The sequence below is a fragment of the Pteropus vampyrus genome, unplaced genomic scaffold (genome assembly GCF_000151845.1).
Source record: "Pteropus vampyrus isolate Shadow unplaced genomic scaffold, Pvam_2.0 Scaffold91, whole genome shotgun sequence".
In the NCBI taxonomy this organism is placed as follows: domain Eukaryota; kingdom Metazoa; phylum Chordata; class Mammalia; order Chiroptera; family Pteropodidae; genus Pteropus; species Pteropus vampyrus.
In genome coordinates this window covers 553,857-575,038 of record NW_011888872.1, presented here as the reverse complement: position 1 = coordinate 575,038, position 21,182 = coordinate 553,857, and the positions used below count along the sequence as shown (strand labels likewise).

At 36.5% G+C, this 21,182-nt stretch overlaps 1 protein-coding gene across 1 annotated transcript in view; it reads left to right on the top strand.

Moving 5' to 3' along the window:
* Nucleotides 1–8,413: 8,413 nt before the first annotated feature.
* Nucleotides 8,414–21,182, top strand: part of PAPOLG (poly(A) polymerase gamma) — a 28,727-nt gene continuing 15,958 nt past the window's right edge. The window contains exons 1-7 of the mRNA XM_011363922.2: nucleotides 8,414–8,666; nucleotides 11,538–11,699; nucleotides 13,163–13,229; nucleotides 16,760–16,841; nucleotides 17,070–17,179; nucleotides 18,213–18,266; nucleotides 20,037–20,148. Of these exons, the coding sequence (XP_011362224.1) occupies nucleotides 8,650–8,666; nucleotides 11,538–11,699; nucleotides 13,163–13,229; nucleotides 16,760–16,841; nucleotides 17,070–17,179; nucleotides 18,213–18,266; nucleotides 20,037–20,148 (604 nt within the window). The 5' untranslated portion in view covers nucleotides 8,414–8,649. The remainder of the gene's footprint in view (nucleotides 8,667–11,537; nucleotides 11,700–13,162; nucleotides 13,230–16,759; nucleotides 16,842–17,069; nucleotides 17,180–18,212; nucleotides 18,267–20,036; nucleotides 20,149–21,182) is intronic.

Sequence of the window (21,182 nt, the reverse complement as noted above, 5' to 3'; positions counted from 1 at the left end):
AAGAGCCCCTATGGGCTTGAGAAATAGGTATCACATGTCACCTAGGCTAGAGGTCCTGAGAAATGCCATTGTGCACGTGAGACAACTGGACAGACCCCTGAAGGCACCTTTTGCCAATGTGCCAAGATGAAATTCTTCCCTCAGTGCCTCAAACATCTCCTCAGTGAGGGCCTCCTCCTGTGTTAAGAGCACAGTGATAAAAGAATAAGGAACTCACAGTGGAGGAGATGCCTCTATAACCTTGTTGGAGCATGATCCAGAGGATATAGGGAACATTAAAGAACATTAATTCAAGAAATATCACCATCGGGTTTGCACCTTAGAAAGATCATTACTATGTTAAAGCAAAGCTATCCTTATCCCTTACTGCCAGGACCAATGCATACTCAGTGGCAGTGTGTATACAAAATCTCCGTTACGATATGATAAACCTGAGAGGGATTTCTTTGGTATGAAGCCTCTTTGAGAAGGAATTGAGGCCTAGCTGGTTTACCTACATGCCAGGAAGCACAAACTGAAGAAAACTTTCAATGAAATAGCATTTGTTTTCCTTTATTCAGAAGACAGAATTAGGAGTTGGAGTAGCAACGACCTCATCATCTAATGAATTTACTCCAATTCTCAATTAATCTTCTCTGTCCCAAAAGATATAGGCTAATTTCATCCTTGAGCTATGAAAAATAGCAACACCTTTTATAAAATACTTTGGAAATGTCTCTGATTTATTAAAAATGTCTCTGATTTATTAAAAATTCAGCAACAAAATCCTATAAAGTCATTACGAAGGTGCTAAAAAGTGTTTTCGCAATAGCCTTTCATGGAATGCAGAGCGGCAGCAACTATTCCTAGTAGAACTGTCTTTTCTTGCACCATAACCGATATTGGACAAGGAAACTATATACCTGATTGATTCAGGAAATCAAAGTAATAAAACTGCCAGCAATGGTGTGGCCAAGTGATTAGAAGAAGTCTGGTTGAAAATATAAACACACTTTTTACTCATTAATCTCCAACTGCTAAAGACAAACAAAAAGCAAAATTAACATGATTGTAAACTAAGCACTCGTGTCCTGTGGCTACTGTGTTGGCCTGCTGAGAGGGAATGAGTTGATCAAAGCCAGTGAGTCCACAGAGAACTGTGGGATTAGTGCTGCTTGTAGGGGCGCACAGCCAGGATCCATTACCCAGCCTGTTTCAGGAACAGGTGAATACCATGATTAATCTTGGCTTCGATTTGGAGGGAAGCAGGGAACCTGTTTGCTCTGTCCACCGAGTTTGTATGTTAATTCCCCAAGCTCTGGAAAAAAGTTTTTAAATTGGTGTAAAGACTTTTTCTGTCCTTCCAAACGTGTAGAGAAGAAACAGTTGGAAGCGGTTGCTGAGTTCTCTAACTTCAGGCAGTTAAGACGCCTCCCAAGAAAGCTGTTGATTGCTACCTTGCTTGGTTGAACGCATATAAGTGCACAGAGCAAAGGCTCTTCCAATGAAGTAGCAGGTTTTTTAATGCAAGAAAATACTCAGAGATGCAGGAGGCCTCAACGAAAAACATAAACGATGAAAATCCAGGTTCTCAGAATTGGAGTTGCTCTCAGGGGCAAACTCCTATAATCAATGGGTTCTTAAATTGCTTAAAACATGTCCAGGACTTTACATATTATTCTAGATAAAGAAAAAATGAATAGGCACTCGCCCTGCCCTTCCTTTGTACCAAATTCATATTTTTCAAAAAAGCAGTAAATTATACAAATGAAATAACTTCATCAGAAATAGAAATTTCACATTAGAAACACTGACAATTTGTGCTGAATGAACTGGGTAGCAAAATAAAACCAAACCACGGAAGGCAATCCTTCTGAGAGGAGACAAAAAATTATGGGTATAAGCGAGAGATGCTAGAAGGTGCCCTCTGACACCCTAACATGGAGTGGTATAGGCCACTCTGTCAAAGACGGCTAAAGGAAAAGCGGGTTGAGAGGCCTGTTAGGAATTGCAACACTTGAGTGCCCCTCCCTCTTCAACACTCTCAGTGATGGGCTGAGGCCTCAGTGGGGAACAAATTAGCCACCCAAGTATAAAGCCTTAAAGAGTAAGGTCCTTTTCCCAGAGAACTTACACACACTGATAGAGATGTGGCTTCACCTCTCTGATTCTACTCTGCCCCTCCCCCATAATTCTATAACAAAATGTTATTACATTTCTGAAATGTCATTGCTGTTGGCTTTTTTTCTTCTTTATTTCATTTGGATCTGATGTCCTACTATTAAAATTTTGTTGGGGACCTGTCTTAGTTCAAGCTGCTGTAACAACATACCATAGATAGAGTAACTTAAACCACAGAAATATATTTCTCACAATCTGGAGGCTGGGAATTCCAAGATCAGGGTGCCGGCCAAATTTGGTGTCTGGTGAGAGCCTTCTTCCTACATTGCAATGACTATCTTCTAGTCCAGCGGTCTCCAGCCTTTTTTGGCACCAGGGACCAGTGTTCCTATGAGAATCTAATGCCTGATGATCTGAGGTGGAGCTGAGGCGGTGATGCTAGCTAGCACTGGGGAGTGGCTGCAAATACAGATAAAGCTTCGCTCCTTCACCTGCTGCTCATCTCCTGTTGTGCGGCCCAGTTCCTAACAGGCCACGGACCATTACCAGTCTGCAACCCGGGGGTTGGGGACCCCTTTCTAGTTGTAGTCACATAGGCAGAAAGTAAAAAGAGAAGAAAGCTCTTCGTGTCTAACCTTATAAAGGCACTAATTCCATCATGAACTCTATGAACTAATTATCTCCCAAAGGCCCCACCTCCAGATTAGAATTCCAAAATATGAATTTGGTGGTGGGGAGAACACAAACATGCAGTCTGTAACATCTGACTTCTATTTGTTCAAAATCAACTGAGCAAGACTGGACATGAACCCATTGAGAGCAAATTCACCCATTCTATTTTTGTTGTTCAGAGTAGGTAGGAAGTCCCGGCATAGTTGCCAACTATCATGCAACAAGTCTTGGGACAAATTCCATGTGGCCATTCAGCTTGAGTTAAGGAAACTTACAAGAAGGAGAAAATGGCTTGGTCTCGGGTCTTCCCATCATCCCAGAGAGAAAGATGCTTTGGCTAGGTGCTTTGTGTGTTATAGCAGAGGGATATGTGCCCTGAGATGACACCTTCTTAGAGTAAAATCGTGAAAAAGCAGCCTTGTCAGAATGTAAAACCAAGGTGACTGAATTTAGGTATCAGCTTCCCAACACCCAGGGATCTCAGGGGCCATTGGGAGATTGCAGCACCTTTTTCCAGGGGCAGAAAGCCATCCTGGGAAGCTAAATTTGGGCATACTCTCTCCTGGCAACAGAAGGGGAGACCCTAGTCTCCTCCAGCACTGATATGTGGGTAACCCCAGCATTAGCTCCCAAGGTCATTTTGGATGATCTTACCTGAAGTACCATACTCTTCTATGTATTCTTTAAAAAGCATCAGTCGTACTCTGCTAATGACCAGTGTGGACAATACCATGCTGCAACAGTCTGCCAGGTAAAGGAAATGCCTTGAGTGAATGAAAGGTTGTCCAGAAATGAAAGAGTCTCAGTGGAATACTTGTAAAACCTTCAGACACATCAGAATATTAAGTTAGAGGGAGAAGGCAAAATAGAGATATAGCTTATGAATTGGGGCAAAAAAAAGATGAAGAGATAATGCGATAAAGAAAGATATGAGAGATTAATATTTGAAATAAATTCATTCAATAAATATTGAATACCTGCATTAAGTTCTGAGATGAGCTGGTAAGACAGGTATGGTCCCTACTTGTCCTACAGACAAGTAAACAACCCAGTAGATCTTAAAAAGATAAAATAATAATTTTTAAGATAGTTTTTTCCTGAATTACTTGCACTAACCTTCTCACACTCTCCCAAGTTGTAATTCTGTTTACCTAAATAAACTTAAAAAAAAAAAAAAAAAGCTAATTGATGGAATGGAAGCAATAATGATTTTAAACGTAGAAAACAAAAGGGACTTACTAATATTTTTTAAATACTCAAAAAAATTTTAGAATGTTTATTTTGTTCTAGACATGTTTTTGGAAAAGCTTGTCATACAAAGAGCTATTTGGGGAGAACTTTTAAACTTTAAAATAAGAATCTCACAAATGTCTAAGACTCATAGGGTAACAATAAAGCAACTTCTAGCAAGCTTTGAAGGAAATCTGATTTAATATAAGGGCATTTTCAAAGATGCCAGAAATAAGAAAATGTATCCTCCTTCAGAGTAAGCTATTCCAAGACACAATCTAGAGCAAGAGATGATTAAAAGAAAAAAATTCAAGCATAGGGAAGTTTCAGCTAGAAGAGACTGGCAGTAAGCATTGAAAACATTTCATTTATAGGGACGAGTCTTGATAATTGGTGTAAATTTGGTTATGGCAAAATAAAAATGGACAAAAAATATAAAGATGCAATCTACAGAGTGAGAAATATCAATGGCTAGTAAAATGTGAAAGATGATCATTTTCTCCACTGATCAGGGATATGCAATTTAAAACCACAAAGAGGTATCACTTTCCAACATCATATCGATTTTTAAAAAATTTTTAAATACTAATAGAGGAACCAGCTTGACAATGGAAACTACTAGCCAATATTGGGACAATTTTAGCATCAAAAAAACAATGAACTATAATTGATTGAAACGTGTTAACTATATAAAAAAACTATGAGTCCATGTGACTTTTCTTTTTTAAGTAAGAGGAATAAAACAAGCAAAGAAATAAATAACTTCTTTGCAGGTGGCCATTTTTTTACCAAATTCTTATTCTTATTTTTCCTTTGCAGTAGGAATTGCATCTCTGTGTAACCTAATAGTGCTAGTCAATGAGGAAAAGCCCTTCCTTCTAGAAAAATGCCAGCTATAAATGTGTACAGGACTGGAAAACCACAATTTACAAACCCTAAGGAAATTATTAAGCCAAGAATTATCAATGAATGTTGAAATCATTAGGTAAAATGTTGATGGAGAGCTGGATATTCACCTGGTGCCAAAGTTATCACCCCGCAGGTTGCCAGCTAGTTCCAAGACGACTGTCACCACATGAACCCAGTGGTCAATCTTAACATCATCACTAATGAGATAACCAGAGCTTCATTATGTGACTCCAGGTGTGATGCAGTGTTTAGCCTTAATCTAATTAAGATTTTAGATCCAAGGTCCAATAATAAAAAATATGAGGGTGATTGTTAAATGACAACACAAGGAAACTATCAGGAAAATTCAGAAAATGGGACATTCTAGAGAATAATTATCCTGGTCTTTGCAAGTCAATATCAAAGAAAAAATAAAAAGCTGGGGTGGATGTGAGAGGGAGATGAGGAGGGACAGGAAAGGGAGTGTCCATTCTAGATTAAAAAGCTTCAGACACCCAACAGTTAAATGCAATCATGGTTCTTGATTGGATCTTAATACTAAACAAACTTGCTGCAAAAGACATTTTGGGAACAAGTAGGGGTGTGTTGATATTATTGCGATTATGTAGGATAGTGTTCTTATTTAGATATACATATCAAAATATTTAGGAGTAAAATGCCATGATATCAGTATTTAATAGTTCAACAAAAAAAAGGTGAAACATATGACAAAATGCTAAAATAATCATTAAATCTAGGTCATAGATATGTTCGTTATACTATTCTCTCTGCATTTCTGTACATTTATAATTTTTATAATAATTATAAAAAGCATTTTTTAATATCTAGCATTTGTGAGGGTTTGAGGAAACAGACCATTCCATACAAATTGTTGGTTGGAGTATAAATTGGTATAACCTTCATAAAGGACAATTTGGAATACATAAATTTTATTTTAAAATATACATACCCTTTGTCATAGTAATCCCATCATTAGGAATCTATTCAATGACTAGTGACACAAGTATAGAAGATGTATGTATAAGGAAGTTTATTATAGCATTATTTACAATATAAACAAATTTGAGACAATAGGGAAATAGTTAAATATATTTTGATGATACATTATATATTATCTATAACAAAGAATGCCATGTTACTATTAAAAAGAACAAAGTTAAGTGAATAATTACTGTATTGGTTTGCTAGGGCTGCCATAAGAAAGTACCACAGACTGGGTAGATGGTTTAAACCACAGAATTTTTTTCTCACAGTTCTAGAGGCTAGAATTCTGAGACAGGGTGTCAGCAGAGTTGGTTTCTTCTGAGGCCTCTCTCCTTGGCTTGTAGATGGCTATTTTCTCCCTGTGCCATCACATGCTTTTCTCTCTCTACCCATCTATATAGGGGCCACACTAATAAATGACCTCACGTAAACTTATTTATGCCTTTTAAGATCCTATCTCCAAATACAGTCACTTTTTGAGGTATTGGTAGTTAGGACTTCAACATGTGAAATTTGGGGGTGGGGGGGGCTACAATTCAGTCCATAACTTTTACTGCCATGGAAGGATGTTCATGATTTTTAGGTTTAAAAAATCAAGGAGCAGAACAACATGTACAGCATGATACTCCTTTTTTTTCAAAATTAAAAAACAATAAAAACAATTCCTCTGGTACACATTTACATGCAGTTGGGGGTATATTAAAAACATTTTGAGAGAAGAGATTTCTAGCTGTTAATACCTGAGGAATAAAATGGGAGTTAGGGATAAAAGGGAGGAACAGATTCTCTCTCTCTCTCTCTCTCTCTCTCTCTCTCTCTCTCCAAACATCATTTACTTTTGTAATCGGAAATTTTTAGCTTAAAAAATACAGCTACAATGTAGACCACCACCCCCTCCCTTGAAAGAAAGTGTCCTTATCGAAATGGAGCTTGGGCATTGGCATTAAACCCCAGGTAGATTCACAGAGAAAGGAGAATGAGAAGAAAAACAACTAAACTGATCCTCCTCCAATACCTTGGCACCACCTTAAGCTTTAGGGAGGGGGAGATGCAGAATGACTGATTGTCTTTGTCTGCCAGCTCACACGAATGAGACGCTCAGGGTCAAAAATTAAGTTAAGCGTTAGAAAATAAGGTGATATTTCTTGCACATCTGATTTTTGGACTGAAATTCATATGGTTATGTGTAACCTAATTTAATGTTCTTGCAATCCTATTATCTTCATTTTACAAATGAGGAAAGGACTTGTTAAAGTTAATTTTCCTGAGGTCACATAACTAGTAAGTAGCAAAACTAGAACTCAAATCTGAATCTCCCTCGCCCTGAAACCTGTGCTAGCGACTATTTTGTGCTACCTGAAATAGGTTTTGCCTTCTCCTTACCACCTGCACCTAATCTTGTTCCCAAATCTTGCTAGTTTAGGTAGCATTCCCTTCTCTAAGAAGGCACTATTCAGCATCCCCTCCTCTCCAGTTTAGATGGCCCTCTTTAGGCCTTCCTAAATCTCCTGACCCCATCTGTATTACAGACCATATTCTATTTTAATAATCTCTGTATATGTTTGTTCTCTTCCACTAGACTGTGAACTCTTGAGGGCAAGAGTTAAGTATCTCCCATGTCTGACACACATTAAGTGCTTTTTTAGTTCTGCAACAATAATATCACTCGTATTTGATTTTTCGTCACTAAACTCTGAACCTCATAAGGTTAAAGGATACATCTGGTTTTACACACCATTAAATCACTGGAGCCTAACACAGGACTTGGCACGGACTAGGATTTCAATAAATATTTTTGAATAAATGAATAATTCTATAAGTAATCTCCATTCACTGTGGGACTCTCAGTCACATTCCAAGAAAAAGCAGCATTCTCTTGTAATGATTTAGTATTTAAAATTATTTCTACATTTCAACATTTTAAAATTCGTTATTATTTTCTGTTTTCGTCCTCGCACCCACATGGATCATGATCACCACTATTGTGAGATTTTGATTCAGGCTTGCATTTACTCTGCTATTTCAAACTGCTAGGGATTCCTTTCAACTGCCAGAATGTCATGAATGGGGAGGTACTTAGAGGTGAAGTGAACAGTTAGCCTCCAATTTACAAGCTTGCTTTTCCCTGGGATAATTGTAACGTTACACGTTCCTAGATGTGATCCTATCACGACAGACTCTCCTCAACGAAAGGATTGATGACGTTTAACTATGACTAATTAAGGATGTGGGACAATGGAAGACTTTAAATAGTATTTGCTAGACGAGGTTGTGATCTTTTGAAAAATATGTAATATAGGCTCTCATTAGAGAAACAAGAAAAATGTGACCCAAATGACCTTCCAATCAGTTTGCCTAGATTAACAATTCCACTAGGAAGGGGACCAAAAGCTCTTCCAAACCGGCAGAAGCCCGCTCCCCTGTGGGCAGGACCAGGGGAGCCTCCTGCGACCCAAGGAAGGAGGGGGCGGGGTCGCGGGCGGGTCCAGGCCTACAGGGGCGGGGCCTCAGCGGGCGAGGGGCAGGCTGGGAAGCGGCGCCATATTGGCGTCGGCCGCGCTGTATTGTCATAAATAGAGCCGGTTTTGTGGTGTTTTCACTACTTGGTTGGATGCCTCGGCCGTAGTAAGTGAGGAAGTGGGCGAGCAAGCGACCTACAGGCGACCGGAGGAAAGGGGACAGGGCCAGAAGGGAAGAGCAAGAACGGGACTCCAGAGCGAAAGACACTCGCCGGTGAGGGAGACGCAGGAAGCGATGAAAGAAACATCTGCGTAAGTGGTAGGGGGCGGCGGTTGGGGCCGAGGCAGAGAGGGGTGGACTAGGGTGGTTGGCCTGGGAGGTCGGCCCGGGACTCCGTTTCCGTGTCCTGCCGGGACCTCGTCTGAGTGGTCTCCTTCCCCGCTCCGGTCCGGTCGGCAAGGGCACCTCCCCTACACCCGGCGGCTCACCTGGCCACCTACAGCACTGACTCGGGGACTCCAGGAGGCCCCATCTGGCCTCGGCTGTCCCGCCCCCGAGGACGCACCTAGACGAGGATGCGGCAGGAGAGAGGCAAGTGTGTCCGTGGGGAGAAATTGTCGGGTCACTCTCCTGCCTTCAGCAACGTCTGAGCCGGTCTCCGCTCCTGTCTGCATTGGCGCAAATACCATCCCCCTCCTCCCTTCCCGACCAGCTGTCTCCAGGTCTTCAGGAGTGAATGACCTATCTCAGCTCGCTAATTTTTAGTAAAGACTATGGTCTTTTCGCCCTCCCCCGGCCTACCCACAGCATACCTACCGGTCTATACCTCCTGCTCACACTTTGATAAGTCAGAAACGGTTTCCGTGCTTGTTGGAAGATTTTGTTGTAGCTTCTTACGTTTTGGTTTATTAGGAAATAATGTAAACATGCAGAAAAATGCAGAGAATAACATAAGCATCATTTGTGTAGCCACCATCCGTCTCTCCCAAAGCATAACGTGTGTGTGTGTGTGTGTGTGTGTGTGTGTACGTACGTGTAACACACATACCTTTATTTAGAAGAAATCATGCATTCCAGATACATCAGAAGGATTCTTCTACCTCCTGATCTGGTCCCATTTGCCTCCTTCCCCTGAGTTCCCCACAGTGGTGAATTTGAAAACATGCAATAAAGCTGCATGTTTTTTAATGCTACTGCTACATATGTATGTGTCCATAATAACTGACATTGTTTTTAAGCTTTATATAACCAGTATTACCCTCGTCTTTCTGCAACTTGCTTTTTAATGCAACAGTATCTTTGAGCTTTGTCCATGTTGATACTTTAGCTCTAATTAATTCATATTAACTACAATGTATTCCATTGTAGGGATACACTGTAATTGAATTCTTTCCCTGTTAGTGACTATTTTAGGTTGTTTCTAAGCTTTTAATATGACGGCGTGGCAGTGACCATTCTTGCACATGTCTTCTTGTACACTTGTACTGGAATTTGTCTAACATGCCTACCTTTAAGAAAAATTTATGGGATGAAGGGAATGTGGAATTCTGTTGCTTGCTTTTTTTTTTTTCCTCCCTGTCTAGATGAGAGACGTTCAGAACCATAGATTTGGAATTTTGATGCTAGTAGAGGACTAGATGCCCAATTTTTTCAGCATACAGATAACGTGTGACCAAAGATCATCATTAGTGTCAGAACTGAAGTAGTTATGGAAGAGAGAAGGGAGTGGTGGAAAGATCTTGGGTTTTGGAGTTCAGATTCTGGCTCTTCCTCTTCTTATCTTTTTGGATCTTGGGTACATATCTTTAAAGTGGCACTTATTCAATACCTACCTCTCAGGGTTATTGTTGATGTTAATTGAATGATCAGGTATAATTAGTCCCATCCACTTACCATACACATATGAACACGAATAATACCGAAATGCCTCTTTAGCTCTCTTAGAGGTAAAAGAGCTAACTCTTTAAAAAGAAGTTACAGCTTGAAATAACTAATTGAAATTTTGTTTATTCTACACCAAAATGAATACCAGGAAGAAATTAAAGTCACTAGTATTGGTGTTTTTCTTTCATCTCTTTGAGTCATTTTGGGAGGTATAGAGACTATTTTATCTTTCATTTGACTATCTCTTCCTAATGAAATCTTTAGTCGAAGAGTGTGTGATAAGCCAGTGTTCTGACCAGTTAAAACTAAAAAAACAATCAATTGTATTTTTGTGTTGTTGTTTTTAAGGCTAATTTATTCATTTAAAAGACTGCTCTTTGAGATTACATTCTTACTATAGGTATTAATGATCCTTCATGAAAAGATGGCAAAAATAGTTGATAGGGTTAGTTGATTATTGTGTATGTTTGTCTTTCTTAGCATAATTAAAAGTTTTACCAACCCATGTTGGAATCAAATTTTATTTTGAAATTATTGGCCTGTGAAAGTCCAAAATCTCAGAAATTCTGTTGCACTGTATTCAAGACTACAATTTCCTAATGGCTAGGATCTTTTCGAGGGTGACTTTTATCCTATAAAGGGTTGCCATTTAGTGTAAAGAATTTGATAATTATTCAATGTGAAAATGGGTAGCAGTCTAAATAGAGGAACAATTAACTAGAGTCACAGAATATTAAGACTATAAACTCTGATTCAAGTAAAGGATGTTAATTTAGGTGTCTCAAAGATAAATCTAGTTGTGATTTCTTTTTAAAAGCCAGAGTATTTCACAAGGACCTTCTAATGGGATGCTTTTGTTTTTTTGGTGGGGGTGGGGAGGGGACATTGTTTTTACTCGGATCTGTCTTTTAAGTAGCAGACTGCTTTTCAGAGATTGAATCTAGATGGTACTTCACTTAAGTCTGCAGGGTGTAGTGGAGGTGGCTCTGGCCCAGCTCCCATTCAAGTTCTTTGCATTTGTGTTGAGTAGTATTGGCACAGTTGTCCTGATGCCAACACGTGCTGCTTTTGGCTTGAAAAGACATCCTGACCATGGAAACTGGAGATAGTATAAATAGACTTTCATCAACATACACAAAATACCCTTTTTCCCTTTTTTAAAAAAATGCCTGCCTGGACTGTTATATTAATAAGTGAACTTTTAAGGTAGCTAAATTAATGAGTGGATTGAGAGATTTGGGGTGTCAGTATGATATCATACTTTAAATTTTTTCTGCTGTTTCATTTTTCTTGAACAGAAATACTGTGTTGGACAGCCAGCGTCAACAAAAGCATTATGGAATCACCTCTCCAATTAGCTTGGCATGTCCTAAAGAAATTGATCATATTTATACACAGAAATTAATCGATGCCATGAAACCATTTGGAGTATTTGAAGATGAGGAAGAATTAAACCATAGGTATGTCACTTAAAAGTGCAAAATATTTTACAGTACATTATTTAATCATTAATTTTGCATACATGTATCAAGTACCTACTTTGTCCCTGCCTAGAGATTTAAAGAGAAAAAAAAGGGCAAAATAAAGAGACATCTTGGCCCTTCTGGAGCTTACATTTTAGGTGGAAGTTAGGGAAGGAGACTAACATTTAGCCAAATAAGTAAAATAAATACAATATTACACACAAAGAGTGCTGCTTAGAAAAATAAAGCTGGGAGTGGAGGTTGTCAGAGAAAGTCTTCATTGACATTTGAGGGAAAATTTGAAGATAAAGGAAGGAGTTATGTGGATAGTTGAGGAAGGAGCATTCTAGGCAGAAAGCTTGAGGTGGCGGTGTACCTGCTGTATTTAAGTAAGATAGAGCAAAGTAGCTTGGATATCTGAAGCAGAGTGCGTAACGGGAATATGGGCTTAAAGTGAGGTGGAAAAGAGTATGGAGGACAAAGTCACTTAGGATATTATAGGCCATTATAAAAGTTTTGGCGCTTACTCTGAGTGAAATGGGAGGCTATTAGGGTTTTAAGCAGAAGATCGACATGATATAGTCATGTTTTAACACAGTTACTCTGGCTGCTGTATTGAGAATAGTCTGAAGAGGGGTCATGGATGAACTGGGGAAACTAGTTAGAAAGCTTTTATGATAATCCAGGAAGAAAATGATGGTAGCTGGAACTAGGGATGGCAGCAGAGGTAATAAGTGGTAGAATTCTGGATGTATTTTAAAAGTTGGTTTGTTTAATAACTGGAATGTGTGAGAAAGAAAGGAGAAGAGGGGGTCAAGGGTAATGCCAAGGATTTTGTCTCAGCACCTTGAAGGATGGAATTCCATTACTTGGGGAAGGTTGAGAGAGAAGCAAGTTTGGACAGATCAGGAATTCAGTTTTTAATGTTATTTTTAATATGTCTAAAGTCTGCTTTTTCCTCTCTTTTTTAATATGGATTTGGCTATGTCATTGGTTGCAAATTTAATATCAAATTGCTTTTATTAAGTAATATTTCATAAAAATCATCTAATAATTTACCCATTTTAATTATCCAAAGACCTTTGACTCTCGATGAGAGAATGCTGTTCTCTATTATTATCACATTGAATTGATTTTATTACATACTGAAGCTAAAAAAGTGGATAATTTATTTGGCCTTTGCAGCCTCGTTGAAGGTAATTTTGACTTCTTATTAGGCTTTTTGAATTTTGAGAATAGCCCAAGTATTGTTATCACATTTATCGTCTCTTTGGAACTCTTAGGGATCTAAGAATGCCAAAGAGATGTGCCATGTATCAACAGATGTGATAGCATTAACGTGTATAATATGCTTTTACCCAAACATCAACACAAAGGTACTGCCTATATGTTTAATTACTTTTTAAAATACTGTTTGTTTGTCTGGTTTTCAATCTAAAGCATGCCATTTTTTATTATAGGCTGGTTGTTCTTGGTAAATTGAACAATTTAGTAAAAGAATGGATTTCCGATGTCAGCGAGAGTAAGGTAAGACTCTAAACTACATTGAAGTCACAGTTCTATTACATTCTGGTCCTGGTAATAAGATACAGGATTCGAGAATAATCCGAAATACATTAAAACTGGCTCTTTGATATTCTTGGTAATGTACTGGTATAGATAGTCGAGTCTCTAAATAAATGAAGATTTACCCCAGAGGTAGCCAGTGTCTAGCTACAGTTCCACATGAATGTCTTGCTTGACTCACATGTAGTAGACAACAATTTAAGTATAAAGAGATTTTACTTAAAATCCAGATTTCATACTTCTTATGAAATATCAGGTCTGGCAATACTGGGCCTGGCCTGCCTTTGTGGAAGGCAGGAAGAGGCTTGAATGGAATTGGGCTTCTGCCTTCCAGGAATTCCTTGTGGCTTCCACCTCTCCCTGCTTTCTCTGAGGCCAGCGTCCATCATTTATCAGTCAGTTTCTGTGTTTTTTTATGTGTACTTGCCTCATTTGTATATCTGCCTGGCCCCTGAGACTTAAGAGTTTGCAAACCCTAGTTTATACTTTATATACCTTTTTTCTCCTGCAGTAGCTTAACTGTTTTTCTTCTAAAATTGATTACATTTTCTTGTTGGAGCATTTTGAATATAATTGAATTTTCATTGTCTGAGAATCATCACAATGAATATTTTACTGGCTCTACTAAAATGAGCTAGGGCATGTTCACCTTGGTGGTACTTTGTGTCTTTTGACTAGCCCAAACCGTTGTATTTTAAGTTCTTTGTTTTTTTATAGTTTTCCCAACGCTTAACAGCAGTCAACCAAAAGTTAATGTCTCACAGCAGTCAACTTGTCTTTCTGCAAACTCCCTCATGCCTGTTAATCTGCATGAGTTTAGAAATTACATAAATAATTGTTAGACTTCTTTCTTTTACAACTTTTATTTCTGTACCTGTGATGTATTTTTAAATTTTTTTTTTTTAATTAAACCTGAATAAGATTATGAAGGACTCTACTAAATCTATCTATCGTCATTGAGTTTAAACAAATGGTCTTTATGCTATTTACTTTTGCTGTCAAACTGGCTCATTTCAAAGCTCTCAGCAGGGTTATCAACAGTTGAGGTTTTCAGATAAGTTAATTCTGAGCAGGTAAAATGCTAGTCGTGAGTAAAAAAAAATTCACATTTGTTTTCTACTACTAGGTGATCAGCTCTTTAAGAAAAGACCTGTCTCATTCACCTGCACAACCCCAGGACAGGGGTCAGGCATTAATGTTAGGGGAACCTGTTGTCCCTGTCTTAATCAGCCCGTAATTGCAATGGATGTGCAGATCAAATGCCTAACTTGCTAGAATTATTTTAAAATCAAAGTGACAAGCTATATGATTTCTTGTGTGTGGTCTTTATGTCAACTATTGTAGTTGTGCAGAGGTCTTTGCATCCACCCCCACTTAAGGATGCATTCAAGATAAGTCATATGTTGTTATTTGCAAAAAGAGGCTAGATTAGTTTGTTGCGAGATGAACCTAATTTTCTTGGTTCTTTTGCACGTAAAAGAAAAATCCAATAAAATTCTGTTCCAAGGTCAAAAGGTTTTTTAAAAAGAAATTAATAAAATTGCTTTTTATCTCGTTTTAATCACATTAATGCTTTAACCCACAAAAACCTGTAGCTGGTTTCCATTTAATTTCTATGCATAAAACCATTGTTAAAAATTTTAAACTATGCCACAATTTGGCTTTTTTTTTTAAAGCAAAGTAAATAAAATATCTAATTATAAAAAATTTAAATTGGTTTTAACATCTTCCATTGTGTTAAAGTAATTGGTCATTTTCCGTATCAATTATAATTCCCATTCATTTATGCATTTTAGTTTGGAAAATAGCTGAAGGATTCGAGTTAGATCAAAGATCATTTGAATATTCTAGACACAATTGGGATATTTCAACAGTCTAGAACTCAGATCAATTCATCTTAGTTAAATACTATGGTTTGTGGCCAAAAAAAAAAAATTTTTTTTTACTCAGTGATACAGTGTGACACTTTCTCATAAATCATGCAAGAATCATGTTTTCCAAACTAGGAAAGCGAACTGAAAAGCCCTGGCTTCTCCTTTTGATTCATATTAGTTATCAATAAATGTACTGACTCCTTTCTGGCAATAAAATTATTTGTGATACCCTTGAAACATTAATATCCATTAAGTAGAGGAAATAACAATATTCTGTTAATACAGATACTTTTATTCAAATTAATCTGTGCATATTCTTTGGAACTTGCACTGGGCATTATGGGAAAATAAGAGAAGTAGAAGACACAGTTCTCACCTTCCAAGGAATTTAAATATAGTGAAGAGATAGAACTTACAGAAAAAGAAAAGTCACAAAATATAGTATGAAAGGGGTTAAAGATAATAGTAGAAGAGCACTGAGGGGAAGAAAATCAGAGAAAGCTTCATGAAAGAAGTGGAACTTGAAGTGAACTTTGAAAAATAAATGGTATTGAAATACCCAGAGAGGATGAGCAAGCATTTGAGGCAGGGAAAATAGCAAATGCAATGGGAAGGAGACTGGATTATATAACATATTGGCAGTTGGCTCTTCAGAACAGACGAGCAGGAGATTAGGCAAGAAAGATCCAAGCGTGTTGTGAAAATCCTTAGGTTCCAAGTATCCTTACTTCAGTCAGGGAAGAATGCATTGGCAAGTTTTGAACATCAGCCAGTGCTTTTTATACAAAATGGAGTAGGAGAACATAAAGACTAAGGGCAAGAGGATAGCTTTATGATATTATTAAATAGCCTAGAATTACAGGGGGTATGGGTAGTTGAATAGAAAGGAAACTACATGAGGGGTATAAACGAAGAATTAGTAAGCCAAGAAGAATAATAATGACTATAGATATGGGCAGTAAGGAAAATGAGGAACAGAAATAGAGAAATCAGGAGGGATACTTGGTTTATCATAGGAAGAATTTTTTGTTTGTTTCAGGCATAGATACTGAAGTAGATCAGAATGTCTAAGTGAAAATATCTGATGGGCAGTTAGAATTGGCTAGAGAGAGTTGAAAAGTAGCATTATAATTCTGGTGCAATAAAAAGATGTTAACTAAAGTTGTATTAGCACTCATAAGAAAATCGTATCAAGAATGACCCACTTTCTCGCAGAACGGTTGCAGAGCTAGAATCAAGAAATTAAGCGCATCGGTCACAAAAACCAAAGAAAGGGAAGATGGGATTAGTCAAGAGTATAATACTATAGAGAGCCAAAAGTGTATTAGTATAATAAAGTTGCTTGGTGATCATTGAGAATGATGGAGCGAAAGACAGTAATTGGAGGGGGCAGGTGAGGTCAAGTAACTGTTTTTAAGATAGAGATGTGTGCATGTGTAGTGGGCATGATTTGTTTTTTCTTCCCTCTGGGAATACCCTCATTACTTCAAGCTGCAAAGAGCTCTAAGTCTCAGCTTACCAAAGTTGACAGATATAGTAAATATTCGTAATATTTAGGCAGTTTTTTATGCTAAATAATTTGAACAATTAAATGCCTTTTGTTTAATTTTATTTTAGAATCTCCCGCCTTCTGTTGTGGCTACTGTTGGTGGTAAAATTTTCACATTTGGCTCCTATAGGCTTGGAGTACACACCAAAGGTAACTGCTTTTCTGTGTTCTACTGATAAGAACTTTCAATAACAAACTTATTTGTTTATAATTTAAAAATACAAAGAACAAATTTCCATTATCTCACTGCTCAGAGCTCATCATTGTTAACATTTTCCTATACTCATATACTTTCTTGTGTACATATGTTTCTGTGTACTTTAACAAAAATATAATACTTAATATACTCTTCTTGATAAAAAATACTTTGATTTGCAGGAGCTGACATTGATGCACTTTGCGTAGCTCCAAGACATGTAGAGAGATCAGATTTTTTTCAGTCTTTTTTTGAAAAATTGAAACATCAAGATGGCATTAGAAATTTAAGAGTAAGTATTCTCTAGTATTTAATATTTTGAATTTGTTAACAAATAGCTGGAAAGCTAGGGCTTATGATTGTTGAAATATTTCTTAAGAAATTGCTATACCTTGTCAAAATAACGGATGATGATTAAGAACATGGGCCTTATAGTTGTACAGATCTGGATTTGAATCTAAAAATCTACAACATATTAGCTCTTAAGTTTTGGTCCAGTTACCAGTTCTCTCTGAGCCTTAGTTTCCTCACTTATAAAATGTAGATGGAGTGAATAATTTTTTTATAAGGTTTTCTGAGAATTGTTGAGATAACTTACATTAAACATTTACTATAATATCTGATAATTGTTAAGGCGTATCAAATGGTGGCTGCTATTATATATAAAGTTCAGTTAGTAGTAACGCTTTATGTGTGTATATCTAGCCATTTATTCAGAAAATAAAATTTCAGCACCAATGATCTATCAGATACTGGCCTTAGTCTCACAAATACAAAAGTGAGCAAGACAGTTTATGGGAGGGAAGAATTGGGAGAACTAACTTGAATGGGTAGTTCTGATACAATCAAGTGCTAGAATAAGATGAAGTTCAAAGGATCTGCGTTATTTGGGTGCATGGCAATTTCTTAAGTTAAAAATTAGTTTGAGGGATTAAGGAAGACTCAGAAAGATATCATGTCTACTAAACCCAAACTATAGTGACTATTTTTTTGATAGATTAGTCATCAGTTCTAACACTAGTGCTCTCTAAATTATGAGTTCAATTTAATCTCAACAAATAGTAAGTACCCAGATGTTAGCAGTTCTGCCTGCCAGTTCTGATGAACATTTTTAGGAGAATAAGTTAGATAACTACGGTTATAGACATTTTGTGTATCTTAATAAACAGTCACACAGTAGAAGTACTTACTTGGAATATAACACCAAGAACATTTTCACTTTTTCTGTTGAGTTAAAATACAAACTGGGAGCAAAGGTATTCACATTATTGACAGGAAGGATGGAGAAGGATTACATTTTATATAATTGTTTTCCTCTTTTGTAGGCTGTAGAAGATGCCTTTGTACCTGTTATAAAATTTGAATTTGATGGAATTGAAGTAAGTGTTTAATATTTTTCTGACTTTATAGTTAAACTATTTAACCCATAAGGTTTTTTTAGTTATTTTTAATCAGACTTAATTAGAAACATTTTAAAGAATTGAATAGTCTTTAAATAGTCCCTCACCTTCCTCTCTCCTATATCTGTTGACTTCTCACCTTGGAAAATGAACCAACCTCCATCCCTACCCCCATTCTTCTCATTCCCATAATCTCCTAACATAATTATATCATTTTATTATAATTTTGGTCGGAGCAATATTCAGTGTTTACATTATTATTATCTTATAAGTAATGTTCAAAACTGAGCACAAAGTGTACTAGATTACCATTCTTTGCTGTGTGGCATTTTGTTTTCTTGGTAGTTAATGTTTTGCACTTTGTTTGCATGGGCTTTATGCTTAAGATTAATTCAAATTCAGCCTCTCCTAGTTATCTAAATTGCCTCTAGATTTAGATTTCTCAGGTGTTCTGTAATTATCGTCTTGAAAAAATATTTCAGTAAGTCTCTTCACCTGTTCCAATCCATGACTGATATATAGATGTCATCCTGACATCTTTTTTTACTCTCATCCTGAGATTTTCTTTTGTTTTTCTCTAGAGTTTTCTTTCTTGACTCTCATTTTAGTGGCACTTATTCACTAGCTTCCTGAGATATTGCATGTTTAAAAATGTCATTGTTCTGTTCTCACACCAAATTGGTAGTTTGACTGTACTAATATAGAGTTCTAGATGGAAAATAATGTTTCTTAGAATTTTTAAAGTCCTTTCTCATTGTCTTCTAGCTTTTGTGCTATGTTGAGAAGTATGGTGCCATTTCGATTCCTTATCCTTTGTATGTGATCTCTTTTGTCTGTTTGAACGCTCCTATGATTTTTTCCCCTAAGTCTTCACAGTTGTAAAATTCATGATAATACACTTTAGTATGTGTCTTTTCAGCTAGATATGCTAGGCATTGAATAGTCTTCAACTTGAAAACTCCTGTCCCTCCGTTCTTGGAAATTGTATTTACTTCTATTGAATTTCTTGCCTTTGTCTTCTCCTTTCAGGAGCTCCTAACATTTGTATGTTGGACCTCCAGGACTCCTTTAATTTTTTAAAAATCTTTTCCCTCCCACATATTAATCACATCTTCATATTTTTATTCAGCTTTTTGTGGTTTTTTCATCTTCCAAACTTTATGTTGTTTTCTATTTGTTACATTTTTAATTTCTAAGAATAATTTTTATTCTCTAAAGTTTCCTTTATATTTATTTATACATTTACTTACACTCTCCTGTCCTTATTTCCTGGATACAATATTTTTATCTTTGCTTTCTTAGATTTGCTGAGTCTGTTACCACTTGCCCATCTACTTTCCAGCTTTCATAGTTCTTGCTGTTATCTCCTATTTTTCTTGTCCTAGTGGGTTATGCCTTTAAAAACAAAATAAAAAACAAAACAAAAATTTGCAGGTAATGTAAATGTGTTTTGGATCTGCCGTATTTATCTAGAAATTCACTGATAAGGTTTTGATTTTTTTTTTATAAGGCTTGGCATATATTCTAAAATTAAAATGCTTTCCCTTAATTTGAAAATTTAATTCCCCGCACAGAACTTGTTGGTGATTTTCCCATGTGAAATTGCGTGCATAGGCCTTTTGAAGTTTTGGTAGAACTTCTAAAACTAATAATTACAACTTTTACATTTTTGAGGTAGGGAGTGGGGAGAATGGTCTAGCAAGAGAAAAAGTAATATTTTCTCTTTTTTTTTTTTGCATCTTTCCAAAGATTGATCTAGTCTTTGCAAGACTGGCAATACAAACCATATCAGATAATTTAGATCTAAGAGACGACTCGCGACTGAGAAGCCTTGATATAAGGTGTATTCGCAGCCTAAATGGTAAGCTTCTAAAAAGAAATCTTAGATACCTGCTTGAAAACAATTTGACTAATAGAGATCTTTTTGCAGTACTATTAATGGACTTTTTTAAGGGATTAGACTCAGTTAAAAATAATGATGTGAATTTCTTTATATAGATAATCTGAATACATTTATAAACATTTGAAAAAATTTTTATTTGAATATTGTTTTTGTTTGTAGTAGTGGTTCTCAAACTTCTTGGTTCAGGACTCTTTTACATGCTAAAAATGTATTGAGGACCCCAAAGATCTTCTGTTTATGTGAGTTATATCAGTATTTCCCATATTAGAAATAAAAACAAATTTTTAAATATTTATTAACTTTAATTTATTTTAAAATACTAGTAAACCCATTATAAATGAATATAAATTTTGTATGAGAAAGTTTTTTTTGCATTTTTGCAACTCTTTAATTTTTAACGTAATAGAAGACAGCTAAATTTTCATATCTGCTTTTACAGTCAATTTTTTATAGTATTTTGTTTCGATTGAAGCATAGAAAGAGAATCTGCCCTCTTAAAGATATGTAATTGGAAAAGGGAGGAGTATTTTAATAGCCTTTTCAGATAATTGTGTATATTCTTTCAATACTACACTAAAACTTAACTAGTGACAATTTCTTTTTTCCCCATTTTTACTGAGTTATAATTATATACTGTAAAATTCATTGTTTTTTAGGTGTACAGTTCAGAAGTCTTTAGTATATCGAGAATTGTGCACAATTCAATTTTAGAACATTTCATCATCCTCAAAAGATCCCTCATAGCCATTTGCAGTTATTCCCCTTTCTAACCTCTCAGCCCCAGGCAACCACTAATCTACTTTCTGTGTCTATAGATTTGCCTTTTCTGGACATCATATAAATGAGATCATACAGTATGTGGTCTTTTTACCTGGCTTCTTTCACAAACTTAGCGTAATGTTTGTGACGTTCATCCACGCTTGTGGCATGTATCAGTAGTTCGTTCCTTTTTGTTCCTAAGTAAAAGTGACTTTTTTAAAGTTAGAAAATCT